We start from the raw sequence: 23,848 nt of genomic DNA, 5'->3' as shown, positions 1-23,848 counted from the left end.
CAGCAAAAAATTAGTGAGAAGAATTACATTGTTTTACATTTTTACAGTTATCTTTAATGTTAACTTACTAGACTGTAACTGAAGTGTATGAAGATAACCCACCTCCACACAGATACATATTTGGAAAAGGGAGATGTGTTTTGAAAGGTTTTTCAGATGAATATTCTTATTTGATGTACTACCAAAACTCAGTAAGTGGTAGTTTCTTAAAAGTTTGTTTCATTGTGGAATCTGAAACCATATTAATGAACTTAACTATGCTCTATTACATTATAATCCATTGGTTTGTGTTGTTATTTGTTGTTATTACTCATTCATGATTTTGTGACATTTATTGGTCATTTGGAAAATATTGGTGCATTGATTTATGCAGATCTTCCAAATGTGAGGATCTTTTATTATCTGATGTCAAAAAGTCACATTTGTTAATATAACCTCCAGTCTCATCACAGTGTTGGGAAGCAAGTTCACAGTGGATACAAATTTTCCGCTGAGTGAAGTAAGTCAGTCGGAGAAGGACAAACATTATATGTTCTCATTCATTTGGGGAATATAAATAATAGTGAAAGGGAAAATAAGGGAAGGGAGAAGAAATGTGTGGGAAATATCAGAAAGGGAGACAGAACGTAAAGACTGCTAACTCTGGGAAACGAACTAGGGGTGGTAGAAGGGGAGGAGGGCGGGGGGTGGGAGTGAATGGGTGACGGGCACTGGGTGTTATTCTGTATGTTAGTAAATTGAACACCAATAAAAAAAAAAAAAAAAAAAAGATTTGCATGGAAAAAGAAAAAAAAAAAAAAAAACAAATTTTCCAAAATTCTAATTTTCACATTGATTTATTTACTTGTTTGTTTTAAATTTTCACTTTTAAAGCCTGAAATTTACTCTTGGTCAAATGTTTCCTTAAAATGACAGTCTCAGTTCATTTCTGAAAAAAATGCCCACCAGATATCCAAGTTTGAATAACGATCGTTCATCAGTCATTATTTCAAGTAAAAATGGTGATTTATGGAAAAACAAGCTGGTTCAGTTCACAATTGAAACAAGTGCATAAGAGCTTTTGCTCAAGACAACCATTGCACGTCTGTATACACTGCCACACAGCAGAAGTATTTTATGTATACTGACCATTTCAGCATACAGTATTAAAAAGGTGTGTTTTCAGCCAACCGGGGTGGCTCAGTTGGTTAAGTGTCTGCCTTTGGCGCAGGTCATGATTCCAGGGGCCTGGGATTGAGCCTTGCATGGGGCTCCCTGTTGGCAAGGAGCCTGCTTCTCCTTCTCCTGCTGTCCTTTCCCTTGCTTGTACTCTCACTCTCTCTCCCTTGCTCTATCCCAAATAAATAAATAAAATCTTAAAAAAAAGATATGTTTTCAAGGACTGAAACTTTAAAATTTAATAATTTTTAAAAATTATTTACTTATTTTTTTAAAATATTGTTTTCTTTATTTATTTATGATAGTCACAGAGAGAGAGAGAGAGAGAGAGGCAGAGACATAGGCAGAGGGAGAAGCAGGCTCCATGCACCGGGAGCTGGACGTGGGACTCGATCCGGGGTCTCTAGGATCGCGCCCTGGGCCAAAGGCAGGCGCCAAACCTCTGTGCCACCCAGGGATCCCATAATTATTTTTTTAATATGGGCTCCATGTTCAATGTGGGGCTTGAATACACAACCCTGAGATCGAGAGTAGCAGGCTCTACCAACAGAGCCAGCAAGGTGCACTAAAACTTAATAATTTGGGCAGCTCTGGTGGCGCAGCGGTTTAGCGCTGCCTGCAGCCCGGGGCGTGATCCTGGAGACCTGGGATCGAGTCCCACGTCTGGCTCCCTGCATGGAGCCTGCTTCTCCCTCTCATGAATAAATAAATAAAATCTTTTTTAAAAATTATTTTTAAAATTAATTAATTAATTTAAAAATTATTAAGTTTTAATATTTTATTTATTCATGAGAGACACAGAGAGGGAGAGAGAGAGAGAGGCAGAGACACAGGCAGAGGGAGAAGCATGGAGCCTGAAACACTAAACTAAACACTAAACTAAACACTAAACGCTAAAACACTGAGCCACCAGGGCTGCCCCTAAAACTTAATAATTTTTAACTGCATTGTTAAACTCACATTGTTTTACTGAAAGTGTGTGTCAGTGAAGGGAACATTGATTGCTAGTACTACTTGATGCCATTGCCTTGGGTTTTGCTACCATTGCTCTTGTACTATCATCGAAATGTCAACAAAAAAAAAAAGGCAAATTGTGTTTAAGCATTATTGTGAAGAGTTTGATCTGACAAATCCCCTAAAAGGTTCTGTGGACAACACTGAGAAACACTCGGTAAATCTTGCCTGAAGGGTCCAAAGAGGGTAACTTTAAGTGTTTTTGTGATTGTTGACTTTTTTTCCTTTTGATCATTTTACATTTTCTTCATTTCTTTGTCTACTTCCTTTTCCCTCTCCTAGGAGATTGTCTAGATATGATAGTGGTGGTAATAATGGTGGTGTCTACAGATATTTTAGTTCTTACCATCAGCCAGGCAACATGCTCAACAGTTGGGTTGCATGAGCTTACTTAAATCTTAACTCACAACAACTACTCGAGGCAGTTGCTATAACTATCCTGATTTTATAGATAAGAAAGCCAGGGAAAGAAATCTGAAGTGATTTCCTTATGGGTAGCAGATAGTACATGATGGAACTGGAATTCTAAGTTAGCAACATGATTTTGAGAGCATTTCAGGAACACATATGTCTCTCATGGGTGGTTTTATCTCAGCCATGCTCATAAGAAGGATGTATAAAAACAGAGTGCTGCTTTAATAATTAATGATTTGATATAATAATCACAAGGATATGAAATTTTTCCGACTGATACTGTCCTCAGAGGCTAAAGTAAGTAGGCATTTAAGTAAGAATCAGAAATTTACTCATTGAGCATGGATCCAGATTGGGGGAATTAAAAAAATCCATTCTTTTGGATTTATTGAACGCCTGCTGTGTTCTAGGCATTAATGTTTGTCACAATGACATCACATGTTTTAAATGCATGAATCTAAGGTAGTCTGGTGTATGCATCTCACAGGAGGGCTGTCTTACCTTTGGGACCAAAATACTCATAGTCCATTTGCTAAGCTTTCCTCTTCTTTGTACGTTGCTTAGAAGAATGGCTGATCATAGATGGTATTTGCTTTTTATAGTTCCTCTTTTTCTTCTCCTACATGGTTAACAGCCCTCTGTACAGTTGACACCTTTTTTCTTCGGCTATGTCAAGTCATTTGATCAGGCTATTATTAACTCTTATGGACCTCAGAATCATTCTATTTTTATATCTCTGTTCTTATCCATAATGTTTCAGCTAAAAATGTAATACTCAGAGGGCTATCTAATGTACATCATTTCCAGGTTAGGTGGTGGTAGGTGGGTATTAGGATGGGGATGCTCTTTAGGTAGTTCTCAGGATTTTTAGTAGTCAATAATTCTGGGAAAATACTTGATAGGAGAGAAAATTGAATTTTGACTGACAAATAGTTTGAGAATTCTTTTATTTGAGTTTGTGCTAGCTACATCTACTTAGTTAACCAAAAACAGGCTAGCTGGTGAAACTGTAAACTCCATACAGGTAGGGTCTGTATGTTATTTACCATTCCAGTGCCAAAATGAATGCCAGGTGTCATTCCTTCACACCTGAGCTGTCATGAGGGGTAGGGGTGGTGGAGAGAGTGGCCCCTAGACACTAGTGTGGACTATTATGTAGATTCCTCCTAAAGAAAAATGCCTGACACTACTCTGCTCTGTTTTCTGTTCCCTGGGCTTCTGCATAAATTGGTGTCAGGTATAGCCTATTGAGTTTTATGAGTATGTAAGTGTTATTTTTTCCCCCAAAGGGTTGACTTTTGATTGCAAGCTTTAAAATCTTGGTTTTCCCAGCATGCATAGACTTATCCTTTACTCATTTTTAAAAGTGAAACTTTTTATTTCTAGGTAATTATAGATTCACATGCAGTTGTAAAAAATAATACAGAGGCAGTGTACCCTTTAATCTCTTCCAATGGTAACATTTTACAGAACTATAACAAAATATCACAACCATGATATTTACACTGATAAAATCCAAGGATCTTAGGAGATTTCTCCTAAGAAAATTTTTTTTTGTCCACTTATTTGTGTACTTCTGTATAATTTTGTCACCTGTATGCATATGTGTTGTATCCATCAGTCAGAATAGTTCGGTTACCACAAGATCCCTAGTACTGCCTAGTATTTGCCATTTTGTAGTAATACCCACCTCCCTCCAAACCCTCGCTCCTGTCTCTGACCTTTAGTAACCACTAATTTTTTTCAGGAATATTATATGAATTATAAACCATTAATGTTATGTAAATTATAAAGTATGTAACTTTTTGCAATTGCCTTTTTCCACTTCCACTCTACATAATTTCCTTGAGATTCGTCCAGGTTATTGTGTGTGTCAGTAATTTTTCCTTTTTTATTGCTGAATAATATTCCAGAGCACTTGGTTTTTATCTTTTAATTCTCATGTATTCTATTTGTGGTTTGATAGAATAACTCTGTGGCTATTGCTGATGTTGATTTGGAAGACAAAAAAATTAAAGTGGATACCGTGAAGACTTTGAAGACAGCAAAGGCAAAACGGAAGAATTCAGGTCAGTCACCTTCAGGTCAGAGGATCAAAAAGCTGAAAGTTGATGAAGAATCCAACAGGGCCAGCACTGCAGAGACACCATCCACAAGCACCTTGTGGGAAGGTGTGTGCAAGAAGGAAGAGAGCGAAGATGACTTCACATTTGGTCAGTCCCCTTTAAAGAAAATGAAGACTGAAACATGTCCTCAGGGGCAGCCTGTGAGGTTTCCAGCAAATGCAAACAACATTAAAGAGGAGGTGGAAATGAACTGGGACATAGTACAGGTATGTGCAGTCATCCTCTTGTCATTTTAGTTCACTAGGTTCCTTTCTTTTTGACTAAGATAGTGGCACTGGGTAAGGAAAGGGTTGGGAGTTTTCAGGTCTCTTCAGTTTTGCTAGTGATTTCTGGAGACCTCATCTATTGGTTCCTATCCTAGGTGTACTGTTTTATATTATAGCTCATTATCATCAGATCTTGAGCTAAGAGCTGTGACCTCAGGTGAGGGGGATCTCTGCCATGGTGTTTTGGTGAACATGTACTCTACAGAGCTTGCACCAACAAACTGGGCCCTCATAAATTCATTGTTAAGGTTTATTTTGAATTTGGACTATAAAAGCAATGTGAGTAATTAGGTCATTGGCCATTAGTACTGTTCTAATTCTTAATGTAATGTTGTAATATACAGTAAACAAGGTCTAGAAATTTCCTAGGAAAACTATCTGAGTTCCAACTTGAGCTGCCTTGGATTTCTTGCCATTTCTTGGTTGGTTTTGGGGATGACAGAGAAGACCTGAAGAGTGACTTTTAAATGGTGATTCTCAACCTTTTGTCAATGCCAACACATTCTGGGGACATTTCAAACTTAATTATGGCAGTGCCTTTCAGGGTAGAGAAGTGTGACTTCCCTTCTTGGCTGTCTCATGGTGATTCTGATGGGTACTCCTTCCCTTTCTGTGAATTACTGCTCTAGAGCCTGGGAGCCTCTGCTGGCTCCTAATACTACTTCCCAGTCTGGGACTGTCTGCACGTTACCTTTTTCTTCAGAGGAGTTTTTTTTCCCCCCGTGTTGTCTCTTCTATAACCTATTAGTGGAACATCAGCAGTAATTTTTAATTATGATTTTTCTTTTCTCTGGCCCACTAAGGAATAAAATGTTGCCTCAGAGCTTTCTTTTCATTCTTGTTCTTGAACTAAACCGTGTATAATTAGGCTCCTTTATATACCATCTTTTTCTTTATTCACTTAGGTCTACAAAGACATGTTTTTTTGAAACTTTTTCTCCCTACTCCACTCCCACACAAGGACATGTTTTAAAAGGATGGATCATAGACCATCTGCATCAGATTCACCTGAAAGCTTTCCTAAAATGCAGACACCTTGTTTAGTTTCAGTCCAGACTCCTAGGGGCAGGTGGATGTGTTTCCTTTCCTTTCACTAACACTTAGAAGCTTATTTCTCTGCTGTGAACATAGATCTGCCTCTAGTGGACGGTGAACAGGAGGGAGGGAAGAGGGTTTCAGAGACCATGAAGTCTCTTGAGATGCAGAGATAAATTCTTCAAGGTTTAGGGCTACTTACCCTATGACACTTTGCTTCACACCCATCTCCTAATCTGTGTAACGGAGAAGGAGATGAAATGGTCCTTCCTTAGCCCATTATCTCTTGGTTTCAAGTAGTGGAAACCTACTTGTAATGAACTGAAACAGAAAAGAGTTTATTACCAAGGACACAGAGGTCTTTCAGAGAATGGAAGGGACAAAGTGTGGTCAAGTCTCCCAAAGGCCTTGAGCCAGAAATTGGAAAACCATGAGGACTTGAAGGCACTTTTTCAGTTTTTTTTTTTTCTTTTCAGTTCCAAGCATTGTTTTCTCCTCCTCCTTCTTATTGGGAGTGATTTTTGACAGCTCAAACAAGCCTGTTCTTGGAATATGGCACACCTTACTTGTGAGTTAGGAGAAATGGTTAAACTACAGCTGTTATTTTGGTTGAGCAACCTGACAACTAGTAAGCTCAGCATTTTCTAGATGGGTTTAGGGGTTGTCCGGGGAACTTTGGGTATGATTTTTATATGTTTTGTTGTTGATGTTGTTGTTGTTGTTGTTGTTGTTTTTATAACCAGAGGTAGTCATCCTTGTTAAACCTTGAATTACTTTTTTAGACTATTCTTGTGGTATATGTGGATTTCTTTTCCTTTCCTTTCTTACTCCCCCATAGACAGCAGAGAGTAATTTTATTTTGGCACTGCATTCCTATTTCCAAACATGGTTGACAACAGTGGCAGGTGTAGGAGAGAAGAGTGAGAGTCACCAGTGCAGAGTCCGACAGTCAGGAAGGCCTCTAGCCTTTGGATGAGGACCAGTCATTCAAACACCTGTGATTGGCATATTATCTGCCACAAAATATGTGGCCAAGTTCTTTGGGGAAATCCTGAAAGATACCTAGTTAGGAAGAAACTGTTGATGGAAATTAATTGTAAAGAGATTATTAATCATTACTAATTGATCAAGTGGGAAATGTCACTTATATTTCCTTCATGTTCCGCATGGCCCCTTGCTGCTTTCACAGTGTGTTATTGAACTCTGAAAAGTCTATTGCTTTTTCAGGAATATCACCATCTTGTTTGGGAAGGGAATACAGTTCCCTAAAATACTTTAGTACTTAAGTTTTTTATAGATTTTATTTATTTTTATTTATTTATTTTTTTGAGATGAAAAAATTTATATTTAGATTTAGCCAGCTGGACTCAGTTTAGATGATCCCAATTTTTTTGGCAACATCCAAAGCATCATAGTCAGGAGCCGGTTGAACAGGAGGAGCCTTCTTCTCTCCATCAGGCCTGATCAGGGTGTTGACCTTCACATCAGTGTCATAGAACTTCTTTACAGCCTGTTTTATCCACTGCTTATTGGCCTTGACATCCACAGGGAAGTGTGTTGTTGTCTTCTATTTTCTTGATGGCTGACTCGGTAGTCAGAGGGAGTTTGATGATGGCATAGTGATCAAACTTATTTCTCCTGGGGGCACTCTTTTGAGACTGTGTGGGCTGCTTTCAGAGATGCAGTGTTGGTTGTTGGAATGTAGGGGACATGCAGATCTTTTTTTGTGATTGTGAATGCCTTTCAGCACCACTTTCTTGGCCTTCAAAGCCTTTGCTTTGGCTTTGGCTTTGGCTTTGGGAGGGGCAGGGGCTTTGTTCTTCACCTTCAGTGCCATCTTCATGAAAGGGCTAGACTTTATGCATAAACGTACTTTGTGGCCATTTCTTAATCAGGCTTTGGGAATTTCCAGATCCCTTGAACGGAGGCAACCTATTCTTCAGCCCTTTCCCCCACACTGCAAATGTGTGGTCATTATCAGAAACTAATTTTCATTAAAGAACATTATATAATTATGCAAATACCATGACCTTCTTTAGAATTTGAAGAGGTAACTAGCTACAATCAGTTTTTAGAAAATTAAATGCTTCAAAATGGTGATTGCTGTTATAGTCTTTTTATTTTGAGGGGCCTGGGAGTATGGGAGTAGAGTAGCCACATATAATATGTTAGTAAAGTTTGCTAAATTAGGGAGGAAAAGCAAGCAAAGCCTTCTTTATTAGCTATTTTTCTTGCAAGAGATAATGGGAAATGATATGGGTGAAGAGGACCATGGGATAACAAAATTGGGGAAAGAAGTGAGATGGAAAGGGGGTTTGAGTATCTCTGAGTTGGCTTTCTCACTGTATTTCCGCATATAAGCACACACCACCCATTAACAGGTTACCTGTTTGTTCCAGGAGGGATTAAGTTAAAACAATTGGATTAGCCGTTTTTGTTTCTTTGATTTAGCTGGTATTTGTTATGGGCTCTTTAAAATACCTATTTTTGAAATATATATACTTAAGTGTATAGCTCATGAATGTTTGAAAATAACAAGCTTCCAGATCAAGAAACAGAACCTTACCAGCACCCAACAAGCCCCTTTTATATGGTTTTCCAATCTCCTGTCCCCTTTCCTGTAACCACCCTTCTGACTTCTAACAGCATAGTTTTTCCTTTGCAGTCTTTAAGGAAGCTTCTGTGTGATAAATTAAGTGATATAATAAATAGGCAGGAGTAAAGAGAACAGCAGGAATCAAAAGCTTTTCATAAAGGAGGTGTTCAACTGCTGATTGGGAAATGATTTTGAGTAGAAAATTTTCTCTCAAGTCTACTCATTAGAATTCTAATGAGTAGAACTTAATTTAGGTGTTCTTTTAAAACATAGATGCTGCCAGGACGATTAAGGCTATAGTTTGTTGATAGCCAGATATTTTCTTTTTTAATTCAGGAAATGGGAATATAGATTGGAAAAATAAATCTCAGGATACTTTGGGAGAAGGCCATTTTGTTAGAAGTTTTAGACACCAGAGGGCAGTATAAAGGAACGGTTTTATCTGCAGTTGATTCAGGAAGAGAAGTGAGGCTATTTGATTAATTTGTATTTTTGTCCCCCAAAATATCATCTTGCTTTGCACACAAATCAGATTTTTGAAAAGGTAATGTAGCTTGTAGACTTTGGGCGATTCATTTAGCTTTTTTGGGCCTCAGTTTTTCTTTCTATAAAATGGGAGTAATAACTGTCTCATGTAGTTTGAGTTAATTCTGAATATGTGAAAGTGTTGAGAACATAATAAGCTCTATACAAATGTTAGCTTGAAACAAGTCACAAAAAGTGCCTCTCATATTTAAGTGTTAGAATTGAAAAAAATCCTGAGACCGCCTTCTTTTTTACTTTACTCTCATTCCTAACCAGTTAAGTATAAATATTATTAAAGTAATAAATGTGAGTAGTTTCAAAATAAAAACTATGATAGTTCTCTGCCTTACCCTTACCCATCCCTGAGGTTTGATCTCTACTTTCAACTCTTTCAGTTACATATTTGTTGATTGCCTCATTTTTCTAAAACACAGATTTCTGGGCCCTAACCCAGAGGTGGTTCTTCAGTGGATCTGGGTGGGGCTCAATAATTTGCATTTCTGGCAAGTTCCCAGGTGCTGCTTATGCTACTGGTTTGGGGACCACACATTGTGAGCCACTTTCTCTAGTCCACAGATTTCACTGACTCATAAAATGTCACAGGGGTTTGTACAGGGAGGTTGGCTCAACAGCTGAAATTAAGTAATAAGCAGATCATCACTGAGTGGCTCAATATTGAGTATAAGTTCAAACTCTACCTGGAATCCAACCATCTAGCTTCATCCACCTTTCCATTTCTCACCTCATCTTAACACCCTTTGTACATTTTAGCATTGCTGAATTTACAGGAATTTAAAAAACGTGCAGTAGTTTCTCATTAGTGCCTTTTGACATGCCGTTCTTTCTTCATGGAATTCCTGCCCCTATCTGGCTGCCTGAAGATACACCTTCATTCTCTTTGTTGCTTTTCCATTGCTGCAGAATTAGATGTTTGTATCTCCCATGTGCTCTTAAAATAATCTACATGTGCTTCTGTCAGAGTACAGATCACTATATATATATATATTTTTTTTTTTTTTTTTAAGATTTTATTTATTTATTCATGAGAGACACAGAGAGAGAAAGAGGCAAAGACACAGGCAGGGGGAGAAGCAGGCTCCATGCAGGGAGCCCAACGTGGGACTTGATCCCGGGTCTCCAGGATCACACCCTGGGCCAAAGGCAGGCGCTAAACCGCTGATCCACCCAGGGCTGTCCTAGATCACAATATATTTTAACTACTCGTCTGTCTGTCTTCTTTCTAGCTTATAAGCTCCTTGGGAAGAGGGACTTGTCATTTTACATTTGATTTTCACTGGCTTGGTATGGTTAATGGCACATAATAAGAGCTAAAATAAACAGTTGACCAAATTAAGACAGAAGGAATTAGATGATTTGGAGGCCCAAAACTGGAGACTACTTATACGGAGTTTTGTTATGTTTAATTTCATGGAGCAGCATCTATATAAATCTAAATATAAATCTATATAAATCTATATAAGCAGCAGTGTACACTTCCTTAACACATATGATGCTTCTGGATTTGTTAAGACCTAGTTCGACCCAAATTTGGATCTTGGGCTATGGGGGGGCCTTGTCAGTTAATAGTAGCTGAGGTAGTTTAGGATAGTGGGAACCCGTAGGTTCCTGTAACAATCACACAAAATGATGAGCATTTTAGTTATTTTTCATTTCTTACATCTGTCTTTTAGAATCTGGCCTATCTTTCAAGGGCCAGCTGAAATGCTACCCCTGTAGGAAGCCTTCCTTGATAACCCCCGGGAGACTTTTCTCTGAAAACAGTCTATCATTGGCACATCCTGTTTTATTTGTACTTATTTGCATTGACATTTGCCTTCTCTTCTAGATTGTTTACTCCTTTAAGACAGTACAGCTTAGAATCACACTTAGGAAGGGATTTTAAAACTAGGTCGCAGTGGTTGGACTTTTACCAGCAGGTTGGTAAGAGTCATTGGGGGCTTGTGTTCAGAAGAAGAAAAAAAGAAAAAAAAATACTCAATTTATTATATCTGTGTTTTAGAAACATAATCAGGAGTAATGTAGAGAGGCTGGGTGGAAAGTATAGAAAACAAAACTGCTCTGTGGTTCAGATAAAAGATGATATTAACAGAAAGGGAACTTGAGGGGAAAGAACAGACATGTTAGAAGTTCAGTTTGCTTCCTTGGGGGCAGATTAGATGGTCGTGATAGGGAACACACAGTGATACTGAGAACTTACTAGAATGTTTAAGCATTGAAGGATATTTCTTAACCTCTAACAGAAGTTTGATCAGTGCACTGATACAGGCTTTCCATGATTCTCTTAGCACTGCCATCCTCAGCTTCAGGAGTCTACATGTACAAACCGTGTTTCTCTAGAAGAAATTGTACCTGGGTCCAGAGTTTCAACCCAAGTCTTGAGCTTCATGCTGACTGGACCAATCTTTCTGACCATACTCTGGCACTTAATTATAAAACAACTGAATACTGAACAAAATGCTGTGGAGGTGGAGTTGAGGTCAAGTACCCTCAAGGGACATAGCTGCTATCTAATGGAAAGTTGGAGTTGAAGGAGATAGCTGTAATATCCCTGATGGTTTCTGTGGTAGAAAATGATGTTGGCTGGAGTAAGAAATAGGACGAGGTATAGGTTTGAGAAAATACTGATGAGTCTGATTTTGTCAGGGTCAGGGAAGATAACAACTAAGATCAGAATTTCTGAATGAGGGAGCCTCAGGAATGCCTCTAAAGAGAGAAGCAACTGGACATGTTCTAGGAAACTAAGAGAAAGTCATTGGGGCTGGTTTCCAATGAGGGGAAGACTGGATAAGATGAGATTGATAAGAGGCTGATTTTTTGGGTAATGTAAGGAGTTTAGATTCTAAATGCAATGGGAAATCATTGAAAGGTTTTGATCAGTCAAGTGACATGATCCAGTATACATTTTTTCTTCTTCTTCTTTTTTTATATTTCTTTATTTTGGAGAGAGAGAGAGCGAGCAAGACAGCGTGTGCACAAGTCAGGGGGGGAGGAGTCAGAGAGAGTGGGAGACAGAGAATCTCAAGCTGACTCCCCAGTGAAGTGCCCAACTTGGGGCTCAATCTCATGATCCTGAGGTCATGACCTGAGCTGAAATCAAGAGTCAGACGCTTAACTAAGCCACCTAGGCACCTCTGAGTAACAATAAAAAAAAAAAATCCGGGATCCCTGGGTGGCTCAGTGGTTTAGCACCACCTTCAGCCCAGGGTGTGATCCTGGAGTCCTGGGATCAAGTCCTGCGTCAGGCTCCCTGTATGGAGCCTGCTTCTCCCTCTGCCTGTGTCTCTGTCTCTCCCCCTCTGTCTGTCATGAATAAATAAATAAAATCTTAAAAAAAAATCCTTGTTGGTTCATGGAGACTAGAATAGATGGGATTGAATTGGATGCAAGAGGGAACTTTCCAGAACACTCAGTGAGACGCAGAGGAGCGGCGGCTGCCCGAGCTGCGCCCAGCAACGCGCTCCTACCCGCTCCCCCACACCAGCTTCGGCCCTCTCACTGGCTCTAGAAAATGGTGAAAGAAACCACTTACTATGATGTTTTGGGGGTGAAACCCAATGCCACCCAGGAGGAATTGAAAAAGGCTTACAGAAAACTGGCCTTGAAGTACCACCCTGATAAGAATCCAAATGAAGGAGAGAAGTTTAAACAGATTTCTCAAGCTTATGAAGTGCTCTCTGATACAAAGAAAAGGGAATTATATGACAAAGGAGGAGAACAGGCAATTAAAGAAGGTGGAGCTGGTGGTGGTTTTGGCTTCCCCATGGACATCTTTGATATGTTTTTTGGAGGAGGAGGCAGGATGCAGAGAGAACGGAGAGGTAAAAATGTTGTACATCAGCTCTCAGTAACCTTAGAAGATGTATATAATGGTGCAACAAGAAGACTAGCTCTGCAAAAGAATGTGATTTGCGATAAATGTGAAGGCCGAGGTGGTAAGAAAGGAGCAGTCGAATGTTGTCCCAATTGCCGAGGTACTGGAATACAAATAAGAATTCATCAGATAGGACCTGGAATGGTTCAGCAAATTCAATCTGTGTGCATGGATCAGGGCCATGGGGAACGGATCAGTCCTAAAGATAGATGTAAAAGCTGCAACGGAAGGAAGATAGTTCGAGAGAAGAAGATTCTAGAAGTGCATATTGACAAAGGCATGAAAGATGGCCAGAAGATAACATTCCATGGTGAGGGAGACCAAGAACCAGGACTGGAACCAGGAGATATTATCATTGTTTTAGATCAGAAGGACCATGCTGTTTTTACTCGACGAGGAGAAGATCTTTTCATGTGTATGGATATACAGCTGGTTGAAGCCCTGTGTGGCTTTCAAAAGCCAATATCTACTCTTGACAACCGAACCATCGTCATCACCTCTCATCCAGGTCAGATTGTCAAGCATGGGGATATCAAGTGTGTGCTAAATGAAGGCATGCCAATTTATCATAGACCATATGAGAAGGGTCACCTAATCATGGAATTTAAGGTAAACTTCCCCGAGAACGACTTTCTCTCTCCTGATAAACAAAAACTCCTACCTGAGAGGAAGGAAGTAGAAGAGACTGATGAAATGGACCAGGCAGAACTTGTGGACTTTGATCCCAATCAGGAGAGACGGCGCCATTACAATGGGGAAGCATATGAGGATGATGAACATCATCCTAGGGGTGGTGTTCAGTGTCAGACTTCTTAATGGGGCTGGTGAATAACACTGCTGCTGGCATTTTATATGCAGTAGTGGATGAGTGAAGGACTATAATCATAGCTCACTACTTGCTATTGTTTTTGTTTTAATATTCAACTATAGTAGTGTTTTAAAAGCTAAATGAAGAATAAACTCAAATATAAAAGCTCTGAAAAAAAAAGAATTGGATGCAAGAATAGTTACAGGCTATTGAGTAATCCTGGTTGATCTAGATAGGTGTAGGGAGGAAGAAATGAACAGGAGTGATAGGACTACAGAAATATTTTGCGGTTGGGTGAATTAATTCTTTTGATAGAGTGGCTTTAAGAGTTGAAGGAAATGAAAGGGTTAGACTCTTAGTTTTCTGGCTTGAACTGCTGTTTGGACATAATAACGGGGAACACTGGAGGAGGAATAAGTCTGAGAGGAAGATCACTTTGCAAAGCCGTTTGAGATGCCCATTATGTTTTCAAGAGAATATGTCAGGTAGTTATCTAAATGAGTCTGGAGCTCATGTGGAAGGCAGCCAGGCCTGGAGATGTGAAGTTGGCATTCTCACTCACTGGAGAGAGGGTATCAATGCATCAAAATGGTAATAAAATATAGGCCTCGGGATTTAAGATGCCCAGAAGAATGAGCATATCCTCCTTGGATAGTCTCTGAATTTCAGCCTTTTATTTCATCTGTAGTTTTGAAATTCATTCTATTCTATATATTAACTTGATTTTGTTAATTAGTTGATTATGATAATTCTTTAATAATTTTTCTGGGTTTTTATTACCCTTCCAGTTTTGACTGATCTTGGGCATCAAAATTGAGATAGTAATAAAATTTGTGCCTTTTGTGCTATACTTTGAAAAATCTGCTTAGGTTTTGAGAACAGTTACTGAGATTGCATTTCCTTCTTTCTCTTCTTGAGGCTGACTTCTCTACCTTTCTGCTTACATGTACCTTCTCCTGAAACCCATAGATTTATTTTATTAAAAAGACTTAATTATTTCAAATATGTAGTATATGTGTATGATATTAAAATCAAAAGATCACAGGAATCTTCCTATCCTCACTCAGCCAGTGTTCTTAGTAAGCAATGTTCCTAGGTTTTGTGAGTCATTCCATTTCAGTTTACATGGTATTCTACTCTTATCTTATCATGATTTATTTACCAGTTTCCCATTATAGACTTAGGTTTTTGCTCACTTTTATTATACTGCAAAAAGTTCTTCAAAAAATATCGCTATAAATAATATCATTTCCCAAGGGTATGAATACATCAGGAGTGGAATTGCTGGGTCAAAGAGTTTATGTATTATAAATTTTGATAGATATTGCCAAACTGTTCTTCCTCTAGTGGATGGACCATTGCATTTTCTCACTAGCAGTGAGACAACAGTGTCATGTGTTGACATGTCAATGAGTTACTAACTCCTTGATCTTTACTGCTAACTCTTGAGAGGGGAAAAATGTGTCTTATTGAGCCTTGTAGAACTTGAATGATTATACAGTGGCTTTATTGGATTTTACTGAATTACTATTTTATGATTGTCAGTACATATATGTATTTTTTTAAACCACAGAAAGTAGTTTCTAAGTGACTGGAGAACATTATTTGATTCTATATTTGAACCATACATTACAGTATAGATGTTTAATTTTCAGGATTTTAAATCACTATCCTTAATTTGCAGGTTTTATCTGAGAGAACTAATATTGAACTTTGGGTATGTGCCAACATTATTCGTCTCTTTAATGATGATAACACAATTCCCTTCATTATACGGTATCGAAAAGAGCTTATTAATAACCTTGATGCTGATTCCTTGAGAGAAGTTCGACAAACCCTAGAGGAGCTCCGGTAAGAAACCTGGGAAGAACCTACTGTGAGGGGAAAGAGGCCATGTGAGCTAGGGAGGAGAAACAGTGAAGAAATGAATGACAGCATATTTCAACAGTTCCATTGTTTTGTTTTCTTGAATTATTATAATCTGAATATAGTTGCCTTCTGACAGAGGAAGTCAGCTCCATTTTATTTCTTTAGGTGTATACAGAGTCCCTCTGCTGGAGTGTTTATGCATAGCTTGGGGCATACATGGGCAGAAAGGAGGTTTGCATTAAAAGTATGTGCCTAAGAGTTTGACCATTATATTCTTTCATAGAATTGGTTGTGCATATGGCAAAGGAAAGAAACTGAGAAAAATGCATTTTAGTCTGAATCTTCAACAGCTTATTGTAAAACTATCCTCTTAATATTATGAAGTCCTAAAATGAAGAGTTTTTTGGTGTATACAATTTGGAGGGAAATATGTATATTTCCTTTTTCTAACCTTTTAAAGGGCATGATATTTTGATATTAGTGGGTCTTAAGTTTTGTGTGGCCATAGAATGAAAAGCACCCTTCCAAAAATTATTCTTCTGGACTTACTGTAATAATTTAGAAATAAGCATGCAAAGACTATATTATATTTTTCAGTAGAGTTTATTAAAACACTCTTCACCATTCATGCATTTATTGCACATCTCCTACAAGCCAAGCACTGTGTTGTTAACATGTTTGTTTTTCAACTTTATGACAAGGATCTGATTAAAATTGAATATAATCTTACCTTCAAGCCATTCTCAAAGTGCTAAAAGTTATTTTTACAAGCAGCCTAATAATCTTCCTATGATTTTGGCGGGAACCTGCATCTTACTAGCATTTCTACACCTTTTGTTAAAGTTCTTTTAGTCCAGGAGTATTAAAATGCTAATAAGTGGAGAGTTAAAGTTCACTGAGAGGCAAAATCAATTAACCAACCCAGAAGCATAAATGACTAGGTTATCAAGTAGATTCAGAATCAAGCCTTCCAGGGCCAGGTTAGTAATGAGCATCAAGGGATACAAACTGTAGATCCTAACCCCTAAGAGGAGTGGCATCTACTCCAGCTGATTACTGACATCAGGCTTGTCTACCCAGCTTGCCAGCTTATCCTATTTTTTAAAAGAACCCGGCAATCTGAGTTATTATATAAAAATTTTCTGGGCTAGATGAAATCACCTACAGGCCACATGTTGAAGGCCAGTAGTTTATGAATTCTGAAGTAAGCTTTCTATCTGGTTGAAGGCAAGCTAATGAAGAAAATGTGAAGATTTAGGGATCTGAAAATGAGGAAAGTGTCACAAACGAACAAGAATAGTTTATTTAAAAATTAATGATAATCTGGAAGGAGCCTCCGTGTCCATTGAAAGATGAATGGATAAAGAAGTTGTGGTCTATATATACAATGGAATATTAGCCATTAGAAACAACAAATACCCACCATTTGCTTCAACGTGGATAGAACTGGAGGGTATTATGCTGAATGAAGTAAGTCAATTGGAGAAGACAAACATTATATGGTGTCATTCATTCGGGGAATATAAAAAATAGTGAAAGGGATTATAGGGGAAAGGAGAGGAAATGAGTGGGAAATATCAGAAAGGGTAACGGAACATGAGAGACCCCTAACTCTGGGAAACAAACAAGGGGTAGTGGAGGGGAGGTGAGTAGAGGGACGAGGTGACTGGGTAACGGGGACTGAGGGGGACACTTGATGGGATGAGCACTGGGTGTTATGCTGTATGTTGGCAAATTGAACTCCAATAAAAAAATATACAAAAAAATTAATATAATATTTGGTTGTATGGAAGACAAATAGAAGCTTTATGTGCAGGTTACTATTATTTTCTTTTTCTATAAAAAAACACTTTTGCAAATGAGTTCATTCCTTGGGTGTCTATTAATTGTGAAATACATTGAATATTAGTGGAGGAAATTTCTCCAACTAAGTGGGAATATTGACTAGGGCTTGAAGACCTTTAGTATACCATACAGAGATTTGGTAATGAGGTATAGTCTCTATTTTTCCTTAAGCTCAGCATTTTCTATAACTAAAGCATTGGTTTTTAATCTGTTAATTGCTAGCTATAAAGGAGTAGTGAAGTTAATGTAATGGGTCATTACCACTTTAACAAAAATTAAATAGACAATAGAAAATGTAAGAGTGTAGTTTATGTAGTAAAGGTAAATATTGTCTCATGAAACTGTTTATGTTTATGTAACTGTTTATTATACATATTTATATGTACATATAATTTTTATATATAAAATTATATGTGTGTATATGCATACTAGGTTGCAAAGTAAAAAACACTTTTTACTGAGGGTCACTAAAAATGTGAATAAAAGAGGTTGATCATGGATAGTAGGAAAAGCTTCCATATTTTCTCTAAAGATGCCTTTCCTCTTCTGTATATACAGGCCAATAGGACATTGGCCTCTTGTCAAAATGACCCTAGTGTGATTCAGCCCCTGAAAACAGTCTTGGACTACCAGGAATGTAAAAGATACACAGGTTGTAATCTGTTACTGCATAAGCTTCCTCTTTAATTTATAATCTTCTATCTTTTTTTTTCTTTTTTTATAAGTATATTTTTTTTTTCCTTATCAATCATTTCTAATAATCTATATTTTTGTCTAACTTTCCGCCATCACTTTAGCAAATCTAATTAGGCAGATGCTATGTAGTAAAGTAGGATGAGAGGCCTTAGATATAACGGGGTTTTGTTCACAACACAGAATCATCTGAAAGTGGTGGGGTGACTGTGCCCTTGCCCCTACCTATGCATTGTTTCCTGGAATCAGCTTTTCTCAGTGAAATCCTGGCTCTCTCCATTGGAGAATGTATTTAGAAATGAGTTATAGGTGCTAGGTGTGTTGGTCCAGAGTAGTGATACCCAGTAGCAATGAGCACATCTAGCACCCATAACTTGGTTTTTGGTTACTATTTGCCTGATTCCAGGGCTGGGGCAAGGAAAGTAAAAGCCTTGAATATCTTGTGCCAGAAAATAAAGAAATGTTCAAAGAATGATGGAAATATGTCAAAAGAACACAGAAACTATCTTGGAGTGGTTACTTCTGGTCAAACTTGTAATAATTTGAGCCTGAAAATAAGTGTTACTAATGGATTATAATCATTAAATAAAATTAAAAAAATCATGAGTCTGTGGTGATATAAATAAAACAGCAAGTAAATTGAAAGTTTAATAAGGAATGGGATAGTTTTAGAGTACCTTTCCACAAAATAATTACACAGGAATAGAGTGCCTGCATCATGGAGAAATCCAAACACACTATCAAATAATCTAAGGTAATGAGTGATAGTACAAGTGAAAATCATTTCATATCACTTTTCACCTAAAAGATGCAATGATAAGAATACAGCATTACTTCTATAACAGAGAAACATCAGAGGAACTCAAACTGTAGGACATTCTACAAAATAACTGGCCTGTAACATTCTAAAGTATCAAGGCTTTGAGAATCAAGGAGAGACTGAAATAATGTTTCAGCTTGAAGGGCACCATAGACACATGGCAATTATATACAACCCACTCTTAACAGAATTCTCCATCAAGGATATTATTGAAACAATTGGTGAAACTTAAGTGAGACCTGAGGGTTAGAATATAGTAATATATCTATATCCATTACCTGATTTTAATGGCTATATTGTTATATAGGAGGAGATTCTTGTTTACAGAAAAATATATACTAAATTATTTGGGTAATGGTAACTTATTCTTAAATGGTTCAGAGGGGAAAAGAATGTTTTATGTTACCTACCACTTTTCTGTAAGTTTGAGATAACTTCAAAAAGGAAGTTTTGACACATAAGTCTAGTATTTTACAGAAGGTCTTTATTTTCAGGGCTGTTGCAAAGAAGGTTCATAGTACAATCCAAAAAATTAAGAAGGAAGGGAAGATGTCCGAGTGCTTGTTAAAAGCTTTGCTGAATTGTAAAACTTTTGAAGAACTAGAACATGTGGTAAGTAACTCTTTGAATCTTTTAATATAATACCTACCTAGGTATGTTAGGATTTGTCTCTTTTTATAGTTAAAAAAGATCTGGAAATAAAAAGCTAAAATCATCAGCCACCATTATTTAATTCAATACAGTGCAACAATATCAGATGCTTTTTTGTGTAGTTTGCTAAGATAAATAATACATAATCCATGTCTCCAAGGCATTCCCAGTTGAGTCAGGGGACAAAGGAGAGTATGTTATGGAATTGAGAACCCTAAAGGGGAGTGCTGAGGTGGAAACCTGGCTGTAAGGGTCTTCAGCATGTAGTTGGTATTGAAAGCCATGAGAATGGAACTCACTCAGGGAGAGCTTGTGGGTAAGCAAGTCCGGAGAGACCATTAAGGAACACTAACTTTTGAAGCATGGGTGGTGGAAGGGAGAGCAGAAGACAGGGAAAGAATGGTCAGGGAAGTAGGAGGAGAATCAGGAGATGATGATACCATGGAAGACAATAGGGAAGAAAATCTTAGAAGAAGGTAATGGTCAATAGTTAAGTGAATAAATGTAGCAAGGAGCTTTGGCAAGATAAGGACTGAAAAATGTATATTTGGTAATTAGAGGATCATTGTGCTTCTTTAGGATACCACTCTCAGCAAGGTGTGGGAAGAGAAGCCTAATGGCTCGGATTGAAGAGTGAATGTGTTTAAAGCCGCAGAAGCATTATGTATCAGCAGCTATTAGAGGAGCTCGCTTGGGTTGAGGAGAGTACCTCATAGTCCTTGCAGTCCAGGCACTGAATTTTTAAAATGAGTAAATACAAATGACTAATATGAAATAAATAGAAAAGTATAAAGAATCAGATAAGGAACAACCATCTTCGTATAGCTAGTAATCTCAGGTTTGTATTAATTCATCTCTGAAGGGAAAGGAAAGGATTGAGCAAAGGATATCTTTAGCATTCCTACCATGTCTTCTGATTTTATGTTTCAATTTGACTTTTGCTTTTTAAAACTGAATGATATGGTATATTTTCTGACTTTTTTTTCTAGTCAGCTCCATATAAAACTGGGAGCAAAGGCACCAAAGCCCAGAGAGCAAAGCAGTTGGGATTAGAAGGAGCAGCCAAAACACTGCTTGAGAATCCAGGGGAGCTCAGTCTGCTGTCTTATATTAGACCCAATGTAAAAGGTACTGGCTTTACTTCAAGAGATCATCTCTGTTTCTTCTTCCTTTTTGAAAACTCTGTTTAAAAAATTGTTTTACTAAGTAATGACTATGTAAAAGAATATTATAGCATAAAAAGAATAAGTCATTCTAATAAAACAAATCCCCATATATCTCCTGCTTAGCCATTCAGCTTCCTCTTTTGATGAAGTACCTGTTCTAGTCTTTTGCCCATTTTTATTGTGTTGTTTCTTCTATTTTTATTAATTTATAAGTCTTTTTAAAGATATTCTTTCTTAGTTATATGTATTACAATTTTTTTCTCCCAGTTTGTTACTTCTTTTCACTTTCTTTATGCTGTCTAATAAATAAAAAGAAAATAAAATAGAAGGTCTTAGTTTCATTATAGTTAATTTATTAATTCTTTTAATTTTCCTAATTTTTTTCCTAAGGTGCTTGCTTTTTTTTTCTTTTTAATGAAATTTCTTCATGTCCCAAAGTTACAAAAAGTGTCTTATGTTGTCTTTTAAAATTTTTACTCTATTTCTAAAAATTTAATTATACAAATAATACCTATTTTTTTTAAAGAATTTTAACGGTTCTGACATACATTATTTATAAAGTGAAGTCCTGCTTCTACACTTCTACTCTCCAGGAATAAAGGGTCTTTTTCTGAAGTGTATCTTCCTATGCTTTCATATATATATGTGTATAAGAAGGAGAGTGAGCAGGGAAGAGGGCAGGGGAGAGAGAATTTCTTTCTTTCTTTTTTTAAATTTAAATTCAATTAATTAACAAATAATGTATTATTGGTTTCAGAGGTAGAGGTCAGTGATTCATCAGTCTTCTATAACACCTGGTGCTCATTACATCACATGCCCTCCTTAATATCCATCATTCAGTTATCCCATCTCTGCACCCCCTCCCCTCCAGTGACCCTCAGTTTATTTCCTATGATTAAGAGTCTTTTATGGTTTGCTCCCTCTCTGATTTCATCTTGTTTTATTTTTTCTCTCTTCCCCTATGATTCTCTTGTTTCTTTATTTTATTTTTTTGTTTATTTGCAACAGAGAGAGAGAGAGAGATGAGTGGAGGTAAAGGGGCAGAGGGAGAGGAAGACGAGAAGCAGACTCCTCACTGAGCAGGGAGCCCAGTGCAGGGCTGGATCTCAGGATATTGGGATCATGACCCAAGCCGAAAGCAAATGACTAACTAACTGAGCTACCCAGGTGTCTCTGCTTTGCTTCTTAAATTCCACATATGAGTGAGATCATATGATAATTGTCTTTCTCTGATTTATTTCACTTAGCATAATATCCTCTAATTCATCCATGTCATTGCAAATGGCAAGATTTCATTTTTTGATGGCTGAGTAGTAGTCCATTATATATAGAATATATCTTTATCTATTTATCTATTGATGGACATCTGGGCTCTTTCCATAGTTGGGCTATTGTGGACATAACTCCTATGAACATTGGAGTGCTGGTGCCCCTTTGGATCACTACTTTTGTATCTTTGGGGTGAATACCTAGTGCAATTGCTGGGTCATGGGGTAGATCTATTTTCGACTTTTTGGGGAACTCACATACATTTTCCATATACGCCAGCTTGCATTCCCACCAACCGTGTTCAAGGGTTCCCATTTCTCCTCATCCTCAACATCTGTTGTTTCCTGACCTATTAATTATAGTCATTCTGTTTGGTATGAGGTAGTACCTCATTATGGTTTTGATTCCTATTTCCCTGATGTCAAGTGATGTGGAGCATTTTTTCATGTGTCTTAGCCATTTGTATGTCTTTGGAGGAATGTCTGTTCATTTCTCCTGCCCATTTCTTGATTGGATTATTTGTTCTTTGGGTGTTGAGTTTGTTAAGTTCTTTATAGATTTTGGATACTAGACCTTTGATATGTTATTTTCAAATATCTTCTCTCATTCTGTTGGTTGTCTTTTGGTTTTGTTGACTGTTTTTTTGCTGTGCAAAAGCTTTTTATCTTGATGAAGTCCCAATAGTCAGTTACACCCAAAACCATAAGATACCTAGGAATAAATCTCACCAAGGAGACTAAGGATCTATACTCAAAAAACTATTGAACACTCACGAAATAAATTGAAGAAGACACAAAGAGGTGGAAAAATGTTCCATGCTCATAGATTGGAAGAACAAATACTGTTAAAATGTCTATGTTACCTAGAGCAATCGATACATTCAATGCAATCCCTATCAAAATACCATCAACCTATTTCACAGAATTGGAACAAATAACCTTAAAATTTGTATGAAACCAGAAAAGACCCTGAATAGCCAAAGGAATGTTGAAAAAGAAAACCAAAATGGATGGCATCACAATTCCTGACTTCAAGTTCTATTACAAAGCTGTAATTATCAAGACAGTAGGGTACTGGCAGAAAAACAGACATAGAGATCAATGGAACAGAATAGAGTATCCAGAAAAGGACCCTCACCTCTATGGTCAACTAATCTTTGACAAAGCAGGAAAGAATATCCAGTGGAAAAGAGACAGTCTCTTCAACAAATGGTGTTGGGAAAATTGGACAGCCACATGCAGAAGAATGAAACTGGATCATTTCCTCATACCATATACAAAGACAAACTCAAAATGGATGAAAGACCTAACTGTGAGACAGGAATCCATCAAAGTCCTAGAGGAGAACAGAGACAGCAACCTTTGCAACCTTGGCCACAGCAACTTCTTACTAGACATGTCTCCAAAGGCAAAAATGAATTATTGGGGAGAGAAGATTTTCTAAGAGAAACCCATGTAAAGTGACAACTGATACATGTCAAGATATATTGGTTTTATTGACAAGATAAGCCATAGAGGGAGAGCTCTTTGAGCAAGAGTGGCTTTTTACAGGAGTGCTCTGATAGGATAGGATGGGGAGATTGGTGCTCTCCTAATTCCTATGCTCATTTTAGTTTCTTTGGCCTTCTGTTTATTCTTTTGGCTGGGAGATCTAAGTGTCTATAGGGGGCAGTCTCTGATAAGAATATCAGCACACATTCTG

The 23,848-nt window shown here is 37.6% G+C and overlaps 1 protein-coding gene and 1 pseudogene across 1 annotated transcript in view; both read left to right on the top strand.

Moving 5' to 3' along the window:
- SRBD1 (S1 RNA binding domain 1) overlaps window positions 1–23,848 on the top strand; it is a 192,406-nt gene that overhangs the window by 11,124 nt on the left and 157,434 nt on the right. The window contains exons 4-7 of the mRNA XM_077915267.1: window positions 4,553–4,918; window positions 15,519–15,685; window positions 19,556–19,673; window positions 20,702–20,840. Of these exons, the coding sequence (XP_077771393.1) occupies window positions 4,553–4,918; window positions 15,519–15,685; window positions 19,556–19,673; window positions 20,702–20,840 (790 nt within the window). The remainder of the gene's footprint in view (window positions 1–4,552; window positions 4,919–15,518; window positions 15,686–19,555; window positions 19,674–20,701; window positions 20,841–23,848) is intronic.
- Window positions 12,649–13,962, top strand: LOC144323067 (dnaJ homolog subfamily A member 1 pseudogene; annotated as a pseudogene).

This window comes from Canis aureus, chromosome 11, assembly GCF_053574225.1.
Source record: "Canis aureus isolate CA01 chromosome 11, VMU_Caureus_v.1.0, whole genome shotgun sequence".
NCBI lineage: Eukaryota > Metazoa > Chordata > Mammalia > Carnivora > Canidae > Canis > Canis aureus.
This window is presented reverse-complemented; position numbering and strand designations above follow the sequence as displayed.